This window comes from Bombina bombina, chromosome 4, assembly GCF_027579735.1.
Source record: "Bombina bombina isolate aBomBom1 chromosome 4, aBomBom1.pri, whole genome shotgun sequence".
NCBI classification, from domain to species: Eukaryota; Metazoa; Chordata; class Amphibia; order Anura; family Bombinatoridae; genus Bombina; species Bombina bombina.
Window position 1 is genome coordinate 635,818,538 of NC_069502.1, and position 15,273 is coordinate 635,833,810.

At 39.7% G+C, this 15,273-nt stretch overlaps 1 protein-coding gene across 1 annotated transcript in view; it reads left to right on the forward strand.

Annotated features, from left to right (window-relative positions):
• Positions 1 to 15,273, forward strand: part of REPS1 (RALBP1 associated Eps domain containing 1) — a 704,997-nt gene that overhangs the window by 421,070 nt on the left and 268,654 nt on the right. Inside the window, 2 exon segments of the mRNA XM_053710662.1 lie at positions 9,043 to 9,130; positions 9,415 to 9,516. Of these exon segments, the coding sequence (XP_053566637.1) occupies positions 9,043 to 9,130; positions 9,415 to 9,516 (190 nt within the window).

Below are 15,273 nucleotides of genomic sequence, written 5' to 3' on the forward strand. Positions count from 1 at the left end.
TATCTGAATCATGAAAGAAAAAATTTGGGTTCAGTGTCCCTTTAATTCTAAATATGCAAAAAAATTCAAATTTGAGGTTTGTTTGTTAAAGGGCAAGACAGCATACATTTTTTCTTTCATGATTCAGATAGTCTAGACCATGCAATTTTAAGCAACTTTCTAATTATCATTTTTTCTTCTTAGTTCTCTTGGTATCTTTATTTGAAAGACAGAAATGTAAGCTTAGGAGCTGGTTGTTTTTTTTTTTTTTATATGTTCAGCATTTAGGTAGTGCTTGCTAGCCAGCAATCAGCAAGCGCTACCCAGGGTGCTGAACCTAAAATAGGCAGGCTCCTAAGCTTACATTCCTGCTCTTTCAGATAAAGATACCATGAGAACAAAGAGAAATTGATAATAATTAGAAAAAGTTGCTTAAAATTGCATTCTCTATCTGAATCATGAAAGACAGAATTTGAGTTTTATATGCCTTTTAATAATCCGTTTGACCTGTGAGCTATCAGACCTCTGAAAAAGATCCTCAGTTCTCCCTTTGGAGCAGCAGCTTTTGAGGATATAGACTGAAATATTGATTCTGAGCTTGGAAACTGCAGGACAATCTTTACATCAAAAGCATTTTCAATAGGTCTTCTGGTTCACATTTTTCTTTTGATTCATAGTTTTATCTTTGTTGATATCAGTATTTCTTTCCAATGGCATGGAAAGTCCACAAATCTATTCTAATTACTAGTGGGAATTCAACTCCTGGCCACCAAGAGAAGGCAAAGAACATTCCAGCAGAGCTGTTAATTATCTCTCCCACTTCCCATAAGCCCCCAGTCATTATTTGCCTTATACATCAGGAGGATGTGCGAAGATGGTGTCTGAAGATATTAATCCTTTAAAGGGACACTGAACCCCAAAAAAATTATTTTGCGATTCAGATAGCGCTTGAAATTTTAAACAACTTTCTAATTAATTCCTATTATCAAATTTTCTTCATTCTCTTGGTATGTTTATTTGTAAAGCAAGAATGTAAGTTTAGATGCCGGCCCATTTTTGGTGAACAACCTGGGTTGTCCTTGCTGATTGGACAGCTCCTTAGCTTAGATGCCTTCTTTTTCAAATAAAGATAGCAAGAGAACGAAGAAAAATTGATAATAGAAATAGATTAGAAAGTTTTTTAAAATTGCATGCTCTATCTGAATCATGAAAGAAAAAATTGGGGTTCAGTATCCCTTTAATGGGTACTTTTCCCTGCAAGCCAGGATTGGGGCTATGCTGTGTCCATGTAATCCTCTCTATTAAGAGTAATGCTGGTGTTTAGCAGTTAGAAGACAGCAAGGTAGTCCTCACTTAGTGACTTAGTGTTTTCCTTTGTCAGTATTTGGTTTCATGGAGGTTCCATTGCCATTTTCTCTTTGTCTTGTTTCCTAAAGACAGATACTATCTTCTTCCTGTCTACTGCCTCTCTGCTCTGTATGCTTCCGATCTCGTTTGATCTCTGAATCTAAGCAATACCAGGCCTGGTCAGTTCCTAGATGGGAATGGCCGCCTGGGATTTCTTGGTGCGGTAGGCTTATAGACTAGGGAATGGCGACTTCTGGATCCACGGATCCACCTCTCTCAGATAGATAGTCTTGCTTGGAGAGAGGTTTTCTGTCCTGGTAGCTTTTGTCTGGCTCTTTGTCCAGAGATCACATGCTCTGGAGTCCCTTTTGGAAGTTTTTAAAACTTTGGTTACCTGTCTTTTGATGACAACAGTTTTTTGGCCTTGTTGAGTTCAGAAGACTTGGTCTCTGGTGGAATCTATCATTCCAGAGTACATTTAGCATGTTCTCAGCTATGTTTGGCCTAGTCTAATCGTAAACTGAAGACAGGAGTTCTTTAGTTTATGTAGGAGTATTTTGTATCCTTAGGTGGGCGGAGTTTCTCAAATCCAAATTTCTGCTCTCTTACTATCGTACTTCTGGAAAGCATATTTCTGTCCAGGCAGTTTTTTTTCTCCTTGTGGAACGGTTTCTTTTCTGGAAGCATTTTCAGTATATCCTCTAGAGGGGTTCCGGAGTTCGACTGAATGGCGTCTTGGTTGTTCTCGAACTTCTAGATCGTCTGCTTTTCGGTGGATAGATTTTGTGAACTCAGAGATTGGACCGATTTTTCTCTTGGTTGTCTCCGTAGTGGTATCTTTATTAGTACTGTTTTATTGTAAGTGTAAAATGGTTTCTCCTCTTACGCATGCTGGGAGATATAGTTTCATTTACTTAAACAATTCTTATTTACCTGTATGGATGGCTCCAGTTTTTTTTATATTTTTCCTACTTTATCGCAGAGGATTTCTTGTCAGCTTTCGACTGAGATCAAGTGTGGTTTCTATCTTTAGCTTAATATGGATCTTACCCTATCTGGGGTCCTTCATATAGGGATTTTTGGTGTGTGGTTCTGGTGATTTCCCACATGGAGATTTCGCTACTGCAGGACTTTTTGCTTCCGATTCTAGATCCAGAAGATGATTTGGAACCCGTTCGTCTAGTCGTGTCTAGTCAGGTTTTTTTCTTTTATGGTCCTTGTTTCCTTGATCCAGACTCGGAAGCCAATATCTCACATATATCCATATAGTTGGGCACTCTCCCATTATGGTGCAAATCTTTGGGTTTTTCCCTTGGTTGCTAGGGAGAGTGTCCCGTATTGTCCTTTCTCCAGGAGTATCTGGAGAAGGGATTGTCTCTTATGATTTTTTGTTCAGGTCTAAGTCAAGTTTCAGACCTGGGTTTCATTTCTATTGGGTTGCTATAGGTTTTTATTTGGACATAGCATTGGTGTATGTTATTGTGTCAAGGATTGTGTTTCTAGTTCAGTAGGTATCGGACTGAACTTGGCAATAGGAGATGTTGGTGGAGATCCAGCTCAGAATCTCTGGTCAGTAATCTCAGATATTGCAGATATGCATGATAATTCTTCTTTTACTTTCTGTGCAAAAAGGATGATCTGGGTATCCCATTGAATTTTATTTTGAAAGTGTATTTGGACCGCAATTTCATCCAGATATTTTTCGTTCCTTCAGGGTGTCCCACTCATTCTTCTCAGATGGTGCGTAGGTTTTTCAACCTGGTTGTGTGTCTGTGCTCTGAATTTCTATTTCAGATTTTAGAGCTTTTTGGTTGAGGAGTGTCTCGGGATGGTACAGGAGACATCTAGTCATCTGTCTCCTAGGAGGATTTCGTCTCTTTCTACTCTAGTTTTTTTTTTTTTTCTCTTCCTGAGTTTTTTTTTCTTTTCCTCTTCCTGAGGTTTTTTTTTTACAATAATTTACACTAAGGCTTCTGTGGAGCAAATGTGTATAGTGTCCACTCGGCCCTCGTTTTCTTACCTTTAGTGAGTGTTCTGTTCGGAGAAGGGTTCTTAAGCGGTGGTACCTTCTGTTTAGGTACGCCTTTCTTGTTTCTCCCTTCCATCCTGTGTCCTCTAGCTTGGGTATTGGTTCCCACTAGTAATTAGAATTGATTTGTGGACTCTCCATGCCTTTGGAAAGAAAACAGAATTTATGCTTACCTGATAAATTTTCTTTCCTGGCATTATTTTTTTTCCTGTCCGTGACCAGCCCTCTTCTAAATGTTTAGACTGATCATTTTCTTTTGTGATTTTTTAAACTTCAGGTACGTCTATACCCTTTGGGTCCTCTTCTCTTTCCATATTTCCTTGGCTGAATGACTGGGGATTGTGGGAAGTGGGAGGATACTTAAAACTTTGCTAGGGTGTTCTTTGTCTCCACCTGGTGGCCAGGTCCCGTGGGGGCAGACTTTTCATTCACATTCTGATTCACAGAGATCACTACAGTTTATTACAGTTTGCCTTCCTAGAGATGCACTACCAGTTTGTTGCGCTTCCATTTGGACTGGCTACAGCACCCTGAGTGTTCACCAAGGTGTTGGTTGCTCTGCTGGCTGTGGTTTGTCTGCAGGGGATTGCAGTAGCTCCTTACCTGGATGACATTCTGGTCCAGACTCCATCTTTGCCAGTGGCTCACGACCACATGCAGAAGTTGCTCTTGTGTCTTTGGGGCGCACGGTTGGAAGGTCAATCTGGAAAAGAGCTCCCTTGTCCCGACAATGAGGGTACATTTTTTGGGATCGATTATAGATTTTCACTATGCACTTACCTCACAGATCAGCACAGAGAGAAGATTCAGAAAGCTTGTCGCCTGCTTTAGGCCACTGCTCATCGTTCGGTGGCACAATGCATGGAGGTGGTAGGTCTAAAGGTGGCAGCATCGGATGCTATACCATTGGCTCGCTTTCATCTGTGACCACTTCAGTTGTGTAGACTCAGACAATGGATTGGAGATCTTTCAGATCTGACGCAGATCTGCCTGGACGCCCAGACAAGAGGGAGTCTTGCATGGTGTCAATCGCCAACTTCAGTTCCCCTTGGGAAGTATTTCCGTCTCCCCACTTGGATGATAATCACCACAGACGCCAGTTTGTCCATCTGGGGCGTGGTGTGGGGTTCCCTGAGAGGAAGTGGAAGTGTCCCTTCCGATCAACTATCTAGAGTTTAGGGCTAACTGCAATGCACTTCTAGCATGGCCTCAGCTGGGTCCCATTTATACGCCAATTTATACGATTCCAATCAGACAACATCCCGAACCGTGGCCTATATCAACCATCAGGGAGGCACACAGAGTTCTCTGGCAATGAATGAGGTCTCTTGAATCCTGCTGTGGGTGGAGTGACATCAATGTCATGTTAAAAATATCCACATTCCAGGTGTGGAGAATCGTGAAGCTGATTTCCTGAGCAGGGAGACTCTCCACTCAGGGGAGTGTTCCCTGAATCAGGAGGTATTTCTGGAAATAACTTGTAGATGGGGTGTTCCAGACATAGATCTGATGGCTTCAATGCCAAGCTTCCAAGATACGGATCGAGATCTAAGGATCCTCAGGCGAAGCTAGTGGATGCTCTAGTGGTCCCGTGAAACTTCAACCTAATTTATCTGTTTTTAACGATTGCCCTCCTGCCCCAAGTGGTTGCTCCGATCATGCAGGATGGAATCCCAACTATTCTGATATCCCCTGTGTGGCCACTCTGGACTTGGTTCGCAGACCTGGTGAACTTGTCTGATCATCCTTGGCAATTGCCTCTTAATCAGGACCTGACTTATAAAAACCTAGATTCTCTTGGACTGCCTGGAGATTGAACTGTTGCTCTTATCCAGGCTCACAAGCCTGTCACCAGACGCATCTACCACAAGGTCTGGAGGACGTATCCTCACTGGTGTGATCAGCGAGGTTTCTCTTGGTGTAGCGTGAAGACTTTGCATATCTTATAGTTTCTCCAGGAGGGCCCGGAGAAGGGCCAATTGGCCAGTTTTATCAAGGATCAGATCTCTGCCTTTCTGTTCTGTTTGCCAGATGTTCAGGAGTTTGTTCAGGCTTTTGTCAGAATCCAACCTCTTTTCAAACCTGTTGCTCCTCCATGGAGCCAAAATTTAGTGTTAACATTTTTAATTTTCATAATTCTTCATTTAAGCCTCTGTATGTATTAAGTTACTCATTTGGAAAGTGGTTTTCTTGCTGGCTATTTTTTCTAGCTTGCAGAGTGTCAGAACTTTCGGCTTTGATATGTGATCCTCCGTATCTGGTCATCCATCAAGATACGTCTGTGTTGAGGACTCAGCTAGGGTTTCTTCCCAAGGTGGTTAATACTTGCAACATCAACCAGGAGATTGTGGTTCCTTCACTTTGTCTCAATCCGTTATCTTCAAAGGAAAGATTGTTGCACATTTTGGATGTGGTCAGAGCGTTGAAGTTCTACCTTCATGCTTCTAAGGAGTTTAGTCTATCTTCTTCCTTATTCATCCTGTATACTGGTAAGTACAAGGGGCAGAAGACCACAGATGTCACTATTTCCTTTTGGTTGAGAAGTCTGATTCACATGGCTTACAAGGAAGCGGTTCAGAAGCCCCTTCAAGAATCACAGCACATTCTACTAGTGTGGTGACTACTACTTGGGCCTTCAAGAATGAGGCCTCAGTTGAGCAAATCTGTAAGGCTGCGGCTTGGTCTTCATTGCACACTTTCAAAAAGTTCTATAAATTTTATGTTTTTGCCTCAGTGGAGGCATCTTTGGTGAGATGGGTTCTACAAGCGGTGGTGCCTAGTAATTAGGAATGCCTTTCCTACTTTTCCCTCCCGAACATTTGAGAGCTCCACAGCTTGGGTATTGGTTTCCCATAGGTTAAAAATGTTCTCGTGGACTCTCACTGCTAATAGAAGGAAAATAAAATGTGCTTACCTGAAAAATGAATTTCTTTCTTGGCAGTGAGAGTCCATGTCCCCGGTTACTTAATGTGTAGTGGCAGCAGTCATTTTTTGCACCTCTGTACCCCTTGTATGTCTCTTCACTTTTCCTTATCCTTAGATTGAACTAATGAGAGGGTAGGGAATGTGGGAGGGATATTTATAACTTTGTTGGAGGTCTCTTTGTCGTCTCCTGGTGGCCAGGTAGAGTAATTCCCATAGTTTAAGAATGTTCTTGTGGACTCTCACTGCCAAGAAGGTAATTGACTTATCAGGTAAGCATACATTTTATTTTCTACCTCGGCTCTTTTCTCCATGATGATTGCCAAGATCTTACAGGAAAAGCTTTGGTGATTCTGATTGCTCCTGTTTGTTCCTGCAATACTTGGTTTACTGATCTGGGTTTGATGTCCAGTTTCTCTCCTTGAATATGTCCTTTGCTTCCAGATCTTCTATTTCAAGGTCCACTTTTTCATTTGTATTCTAGATCTCTCAGCTTGATGGCATGGATATAAAATCAGAAACTATCTCTGTCTTTGAACTACCAATTCAGTTACTGAGTTTCTTATACAGGCTCCTATATCTGTGTCTAGTGGAATTTGTATTTAAAGGTCTGGAAAGCCTTTAGTTCTTGGTGCTAGAATCAGGGTTTTTTCTTGGTATTCTTTTAGAATTCCTATTATTCTTACTGTTTATACAGGATGATTTGGATAAGGGTTTATTCGCCAGTTCTTTGAAAGGTCAGTTTTCTGCCCTTTTTAGTTATGTTCTGTAAGAAGATTACTAATCTTCCTGACATTCATGGTTTAGTTCAAACCTTGCCTAGAATTAAGCCTGTTATACAAAGTTTCCTCCTTGGAACCTTAATTTGTTTTGAGGATTTTGCAGGTTCCTCCTTTTGAGTCTATTCATCAGGTGGGTACTAAACATCTTTCTGGAAGTTTTGTTTCTTTTAGCTTTTTCATCTGCTAGAAGAGTTTACGTTTTTCTACTCTGTGTTTTCTGACAAAATAAATTGGGACATTGTTGTTCTTTCTTTATGTCTTAATCCTAAAAATTATTCACAGAGATCTCTACGTGTTTTGTTTTTTGTTAGAGCTTTGAAGTGTTATGTAAGACACTACTAAGGATTTCAGACAAACTTTTTTTAGTTTTTGTTCCTTTTGCTGGTTCTATGAAAGGGGTGAAAATGTCTATTGGATTCTTGGTTGAAGCTTCTTTTTCATATAGCTTTCTTGGAGGCAGGTCAGCCTCCACCTTGATGGATTTCTGCTCATTCTACCAGATCATTTGCTGCTTTTTAGATTTTCATCAGTGGAGCAATTTGCAAGGCAGCTACTTGGTTGTTCTACCATTTTGATGTTTTTGCTACTAGTGAGGTGGGAGGGGTTTTATATAGTTCTTGGGGTTTGGAATCCTTGTCTCCATATTTTAAAGCCTAGGAGTAAGCGGAGTTAAAAGTTGGGAAACAATGCTCCTGACATGTACACCCCTGACGCGTGTTTCATATCACGCTTCTCTGATCTAAAGGCGTGATTCTAGAATTCCTAGAGTTTTCCAGTTTCTTCAGGATGGGCTACATAAGGGTTTATTAGCCAGTTTCTTGAAGCATCAGATCTTTGCTCTCTGTTTTGTACTATACGAAAATTGCAAAGTTGCCAGAAATTCAGGCCTTTGTCCAGGCTCTCCTTAGGATAAGAACATTTTTTTAAACCAATTTCTTCTCCTTGGAATCTTAATTTAGTTTTGAGATTCTTGCAGACTCCTCAATTTGAGCCAATGCATGGTTTAGATATGCAGATTTATTCCTAGATGGTTTAGTTTCTCTTGGCAAATTCTTCCACTAGGAGAGTTTCTAAAGTCTGCACTTTCTTGTGAGGCTCCTTATTTTATCTACAAGCTACTAAGGACTTTAGACAGTCTTCAACCTTGATTGTTTATTATTCAGGCCATTGTAAAGGACTGAAGGCTACAGCAATAATCTTTACCTCTTGGGTAAAAAAATTGATTTGTAAAACTTACTTGGATGTGGGAAAACTCCTCCCAACTGGAATTACAGCTCACTCTACTAGAACAGTCTCTGCTAAGAAGTGTGGTAAAAAAGTAAGTCAGGCACACTACTGAGCAGGCACCTGAAGAACATTCCTGCTAAAAGGAGCCTCAGAAGAGGCATAAACATCAAAATGATAGAAATTAGTAAAGGTGTGTAAGGCTGTAGCCTTGCAAATTTGTCCAACAGTTGCCTCATTTTTGAAAGCCCAAAAAGTAGACTCCACAGCTTGGCTATTAGAACTTGTGGACTCTCACCATCTTATGAAAGAAAACAATATGTATGCTTACCTGATAAATTAATTTCTTTCATGTTGGCGAGTCCATGAGACCCACCCTTTCTCTTTTCAGTTGGTGGCAATTATAGCTTGTACCTCATTTACCCTCCTTTTTCCTTTCCTGTTGTTCTCCTTTTTAAGCTATACGTTAGAGTGAGATATTAAGGGAATTGGGATGGATTACTTGGATGCTTTGGAGCACTAGATAGCAGCAGTGTTTGCACAACATATACCGTTTTTAATAGTATCATTTTTTGTATTGCTTGTTTATTGTTTTAACACTATGCCATGTATGAAAGCAAAATGTTGTTTCATGTCTTTTATGTGAATGCCATAGGTCTGTTTATTAAAAGTTTGTACTGATTGTTTTATAGCTAAAATCTATTTATTAAAAATACTTTGTGTAGGTGACCATTTATAAAAGTGTACATTGTTTTTAAGGATACTGCCATTGTACATCCTGTACCCATTCGCATGACACCAAGCAAAATTCACATGCAGGAAATGGAGCTTAAAAGAACTGGAAGCGGTAAGCGTTACCAAAAGCACTAAATGTTATAACTTTTATGTTTGGTGGTATTGAAAACTATATAAAATAACCAAAGACGTCACATTGGTGTATATACTGTATATTTGTTTCTTTGTATACAACTCTGTTGTAAGTTCAAGTAAAGACAACACATTTCAAAATGCATATTTACATTGTTTTGAGTTTGCATATTGATGTTTAAGATTTACATTGTGCAATATAATTTTGACAGATGTGATGTGATGACATAGTATTAAACTTTTTTGTTTGTTTATTTTATAAAGATCCCGCCAATCCTACAAGTCCCCTGCAAATAAATTCACAAGAACTCTCAGACGATAGTAATTTAAATTCATCTGTTAAGTTTGCTTCTGGAAATGCAGTAGGTAAGAAATGAATACATTTTTGTCACCAGTTTTCATTCTCTGTGTGTGTATATGTGTGTATGTGTACAGGTGGCCCTCGGTTTACAACGGTTTAATTTGCACCGTTTCAGAATAACAACCTTTTTTTCAGTCATGTAACTGCTATTAAAAAGCATTGAGAAGCAGTGCATTGATTAAAATAGCCAGTAGGTGGAGCTGTCCGCTTGTGTTGCAGCAAAGATATGCAAGCCAAGCACACAAGCAGGCTGAAATTAATCAGTGTAGCTAGCTAGACCTGAGCTATCGAGCAGCTTTCAAAGGAACAAGATCTTCCTGTCTATAAAGTCCAGATTGGAATGCATAGAAAGAACTGTTTGCAAAAAAGATGCAAGTAAAGTCTGTGTTGTGTGTTTTTTATTAGGTTTGTAATGCTGTTTTAGCAAATGTTTTTGTTCATTTAACATAGTTTAATTATATTTCTTTCATGTAATTAGCAAGAGTCCATGAGCTAGTGACGTATGGGATATACATTCCTACCAGGAGGGGCAAAGTTTCCCAAACCTCAAAATGCCTATAAATACACCCCTCACCACACCCACAAATCAGTTTTACAAACTTTGCCTCCTATGGAGGTGGTGAAGTAAGTTTGTGCTAGATTCTAAGTTGATATGCACTCCGCAGCAGGTTGGAGCCCGGTTTTCCTCTCAGCGTGCAGTGAATGTCAGAGGGATGTGAGGAGAGTATTGCCCATTTGAATGCAGTGATCTCCTTCTACGGGGTCTATTTCATAGGTTCTCTGTTATCGGTCGTAGAGATTCATCTCTTACCTCCCTTTTCAGATCGACGATATACTCTTATATATACCATTTCCTCTACTGATTCTCATTTCAGTACTGGTTTGGCTTTCTACTACATGTAGATGAGTGTCCTGGGGTAAGTAAGTCTTATTTTCTGTGACACTCTAAGCTATGGTTGGGCACTTTTATATAAAGTTCTAAATATATGTATTCAAACATTTATTTGCCTTGACTCAGGATGTTCAACGTTCCTTATTTCAGACAGTCAGTTTCATATTTGGGATAATGCATATGAATAAATAATTTTTTTCTTACCTTAAAAATTTTTTGACTTTTCCCTGTGGGCTGTTAGGCTCGCGGGGGCTGAAAATGCTTCATTTTATTGCGTCATTCTTGGCGCGGACTTTTTTGGCGCAAATTTTTTTTTAATTTTTTTTTCTGTTTCCGGCGTCATACGTGTCGCCGGAAGTTGCGTCATTTTTGACGTTCTTTTGCGCCAAAAGTGTTGGCGTTCCGGATGTGGCGTCATTTTTGGCGCCAAAAGCATTTAGACGCCAAATAATGTGGGCGTCTTTTTTGGCGCTAAAAAAATATGGGCATCACTATTGTCTCCACATTATTTAAGTCTCATTATTTTGTGCTTCTGGTTGCTAGAAGCTTATTCACTGGCATTTTTTTCCCATTCCTGAAACTGTCATTTAAGGAATTTGATCAATTTTGCTTTATATGTTGTTTTTTCTATTACATATTGCAAGATGTCCCACGTTGAAGCTGAGTCAGAAGATACTTCTGGAAAATCGCTGCCTGGTGCTGGAGCTACCAAAGCTAAGTGTATCTGCTGTAATCTTTTGGTATCTGTTCCTCCAGCTGTTGTTTGTACTGTTTGTCATGACAAACTTGCTAATGCAGATAATATTTCCTTTAGTACTGTTACATTACCTGTTGCTGTTCCATCAACATCTAATATTCAGAGTGTTCCTGATGACATAAGAGATTTTGTTTCTAAATCCATTAAGAAGGCTATGTCTGTTATTCCTCCTTCTAGTAAACGTAAAAAGTCTATTAAAACTTCATTTTTCAGATGAATTTTTAAATGAACATCATCATTCTGATACTGATATTTGTTCTTCTGATTCAGAGGATTCTGTCTCAGAGGTTGATGCTGATAAATCTTCATATTTATTTAAAATGGAATTTATTCGTTCTTTACTTAAAGAAGTCCTAATTGCATTAGAAATTGAGGATTCTAGTCCTCTTGATACTAAATCTAAACGTTTAGATAAGGTTTTTAAATCTCCTGTAGTTATTCCAGAAGTGTTTTCTGTCCCTGGTGCTATTTCTGAAGTAATTTCCAGGGAATGGAATAATTTGGGTAATTCTTTTACTCCTTCTAAACGTTATAAGCAATTATATCCTGTGCCATCTGACAGATTAGAATTTTGGGACAAAATCCCTAAGGTTGATGGGGCTGTCTCTACTCTTGCTAAGCCTACTACTATTCCTACGGCAGATGGTACTTCCTTTAAGGATCCTTTAGATAGGAAAATTGAATCCTTTCTAAGAAAGGCTTACTTGTGTTCAGGTAATCTTCTTAGACCTGCTATATCTTTAGCGGATGTTGCTGCAGCTTCAACTTTTTGGTTAGAAGCTTTAGCGCAACAAGTAACAGATCATAATTCTCATAGCATTATTATTCTTCTTCAACATGCTAATAATTTTATTTGTGATGCCATCTTTGATATCATTAGAGTTGATGTCAGGTATATGTCTCTAGCTATTTTAGCTAGAAGAGCTTTATGGCTTAAAACTTGGAATGCTGATATGTCTTCTAAGTCTACTCTGCTTTCCCTTTCTTTCCAGGGTAATAAATTATTTGGTTCTCAGTTGGATTCTATTATCTCAACTGTTACTGGAGGGAAAGGAACTTTTTTACCACAGGATAAAAAATCTAAAGGTAAATTTAGGTCTAATAATCGTTTTCGTTCCTTTCGTCACAACAAGGAACAAAAGCCTGATCCTTCATCCTCAGGAGCGGTATCAGTTTGGAAACCATCTCCAGTCTGGAATAAATCCAAGCCTTTTAGAAAACCAAAGCCAGCTCCCAAGTTCACATGAAGGTGCGGCCCTCATTCCAGCTCAGCTGGTAGGGGGAAGATTACGTTTTTTCAAAGAAATTTGGTTCAATTCCGTTCACAATCTCTGGATTCAGAACATTGTTTCAGAAGGGTACAGAATTGGCTTCAAGATAAGGCCTCCTGCAAAGAGATTTTTTCTTTCCCGTGTCCCAGTAAACCTAGCGAAGGCTCAAGCATTTCTGAAATGTGTTTCAGATCTAGAGTTGGCTGGAGTAATTATGCCAGTTCCAGTTCTGGAACAGGGGCTGGGGTTTTATTCAAATCTCTTCATTGTACCAAAGAAGGAGAATTCCTTCAGACCAGTTCTGGATCTTAAAATATTGAATCGTTATGTAAGGATACCAACATTCAAGATGGTAACTATAAGGACTATCCTGCCTTTTGTTCAGCAAGAGCATTATATGTCCACAATAGATTTACAGGATGCATATCTGCATATTCCGATTCATCCAGATCACTTTCAGTTTCTGAGATTCTCTTTCCTAGACAAGCATTACCAGTTTGTGGCTCTACCGTTTGGCCTAGCTACAGCTCCAAGAATTTTTACAAAGGTTCTCGGTGCCCTTCTGTCTGTAAACAGAGAACAGGGTATTGTGGTATTTCCTTATTTGGACGATATCTTGGTACTTGCTCAGTCTTCACATTTAGCAGAATCTCATACGAATCGACTTGTGTTGTTTCTTCAAGATCATGGTTGGAGGATCAATTTACCAAAAAGTTAATTGATTCCTCAGACAAGGGTAACCTTTTTAGGTTTCCAGATAGATTCAGTGTCCATGACTCTGTCACTAACGGACAAGAGACGTCTAAAATTGATATCAGCTTGTCGAAACCTTCAGTCACAATCATTCCCTTCGGTAGCTTTATGCATGGAAATTCTAGGTCTTACGACTGCAGCATCGGACGCGATCCCCTTTGCTCGTTTTCACATGCGACCTCTTCAGCTCTGTATGCTGAACCAGTGGTGCAGGGATTACACAAAGTTATCTCAATTATTATCTTTAACACCGATTGTACGACACTCTCTGATGTGGTGGACAGATCACCATCGTTTAGTTCAGGGGGCTTCTTTTGTTCTTCCGACCTGGACTGTAATTTCAACAAATGCAAGTCTGACAGGTTGGGGAGCTGTTTGGGGGTCTCTGACAGCACAAGGGGTTTGGGAATCTCAGGAGGTGAGATTACCGATCAATATTTTGGAACTCCGTGCAATTTTCAGAGCTCTTCAGTCATGGCCTCTTCTAAAGAGAGAATCGTTCATTTGTTTTCAGACAGACAATGTCACAACTGTGGCATACATCAATCATCAAGGAGGGACTCACAGTCCTCTGGCTATGAAGGAAGTATCTCGAATTCTGGTATGGGCGGAATCCAGCCCATATACCTGGGTTCATATCCCAGGTATAGACAATTGGGAAGCGGATTATCTCAGCCGCCAAACGTTACATCCGGGCGAATGGTCTCTTCACCCAGAGGTATTTCTTCAGATTGTTCAAATGTGGGGACTTCCAGAAATAGATCTGATGGCCTCTCATCTAAATAAGAAACTTCCCAGGTATCTGTCCAGATCCAGGGATCCTCAAGCGGAAGCAGTGGATGCATTGTCACTTCCTTGGAGGTATCATCCTGCCTATATCTTTCCGCCTCTAGTTCTTCTTCCAAGAGTAATCTCCAAGATTCTGAAGGAATGCTCGTTTGTTCTGCTGCTGGTAGCTCCAGCATGGCCTCACAGGTTTTGGTATGCGGATCTTGTCCGGATGGCCTCTTGCCAACCGTGGACTCTTCCGTTAAGACCAGACCTTTTGTCGCAAGGTCCTTTTTTCCATTAGGATCTCAAATCCTTAAATTTAAAGGTATGGAGATTGAACGCTTGATTCTTAGTCAAAGAGGTTTCTCTGACTCTGTGATTAATACTATGTTACAGGCTCGTAAATCCGTATCTAGGGAGATATATTATAGAGTCTGGAAGACTTATATTTCTTGGTGTCTTTCTCATCATTTTTCCTGGCATTCTTTTAGAATTCCGAGAATTTTACAGTTTCTTCAGGATGGTTTGGATAAAGGTTTGTCTGCAAGTTCCTTGAAAGGACACATCTCTGCTCTTTCTGTTCTTTTTCACAGAAAGATTGCTAATCTTCCTGATATTGTTTTGTACAAGCTTTGGTTCGTATAAAACCTGTCATTAAGTCAATTTCTCCTCCTTGGAGTTTGAATTTGGTTCTGGGGGCTCTTCAAGCTCCTCCGTTTGAACCTATGCATTCATTGGACATCAAATTACTTTCTTGGAAAGTTTTGTTCCTTTTGGCCATCTCTTCTGCCAGACGAGTTTCTGAATTATCTGCTCTTTCTTGTGAGTCTCCTTTTCTGATTTTTCATCAGGATAAGGCGGTGTTGCGAACTTCTTTTAAATCTTTACCTAAGGTTGTGAATTCTAACAACATTAGTAGAGAAATTGTGGTTCCTTCATTGTGTCCTAATCCTAAGATTTCTAAGGAGAGATCATTGCATTCTTTGGATGTAGTTAGAGCTTTGAAATATTATGTTGAAGCTACTAAGAATTTCCGAAAGACTTCTAGTCTATTTGTTATCTTTTCCGGTTCTAGGAAAGGTCAGAAGGCCTCTGCCATTACTTTGGCATCTTGGTTGAAATCTTTAATTCATCATGCTTATGTCGAGTCGGGTAAAACTCCGCCTCAAAGGATTACAGCTCATTCTACTAGGTCAGTTTCTACTTCCTGGGCGTTTAGGAATGATGCTTCGGTTGATCAGATTTGCAAAGCAGCAACTTGGTCTTCTTTGCATACTTTTACTAAATTCTACCATTTTGATGTGTTTTCTTCTTCTGA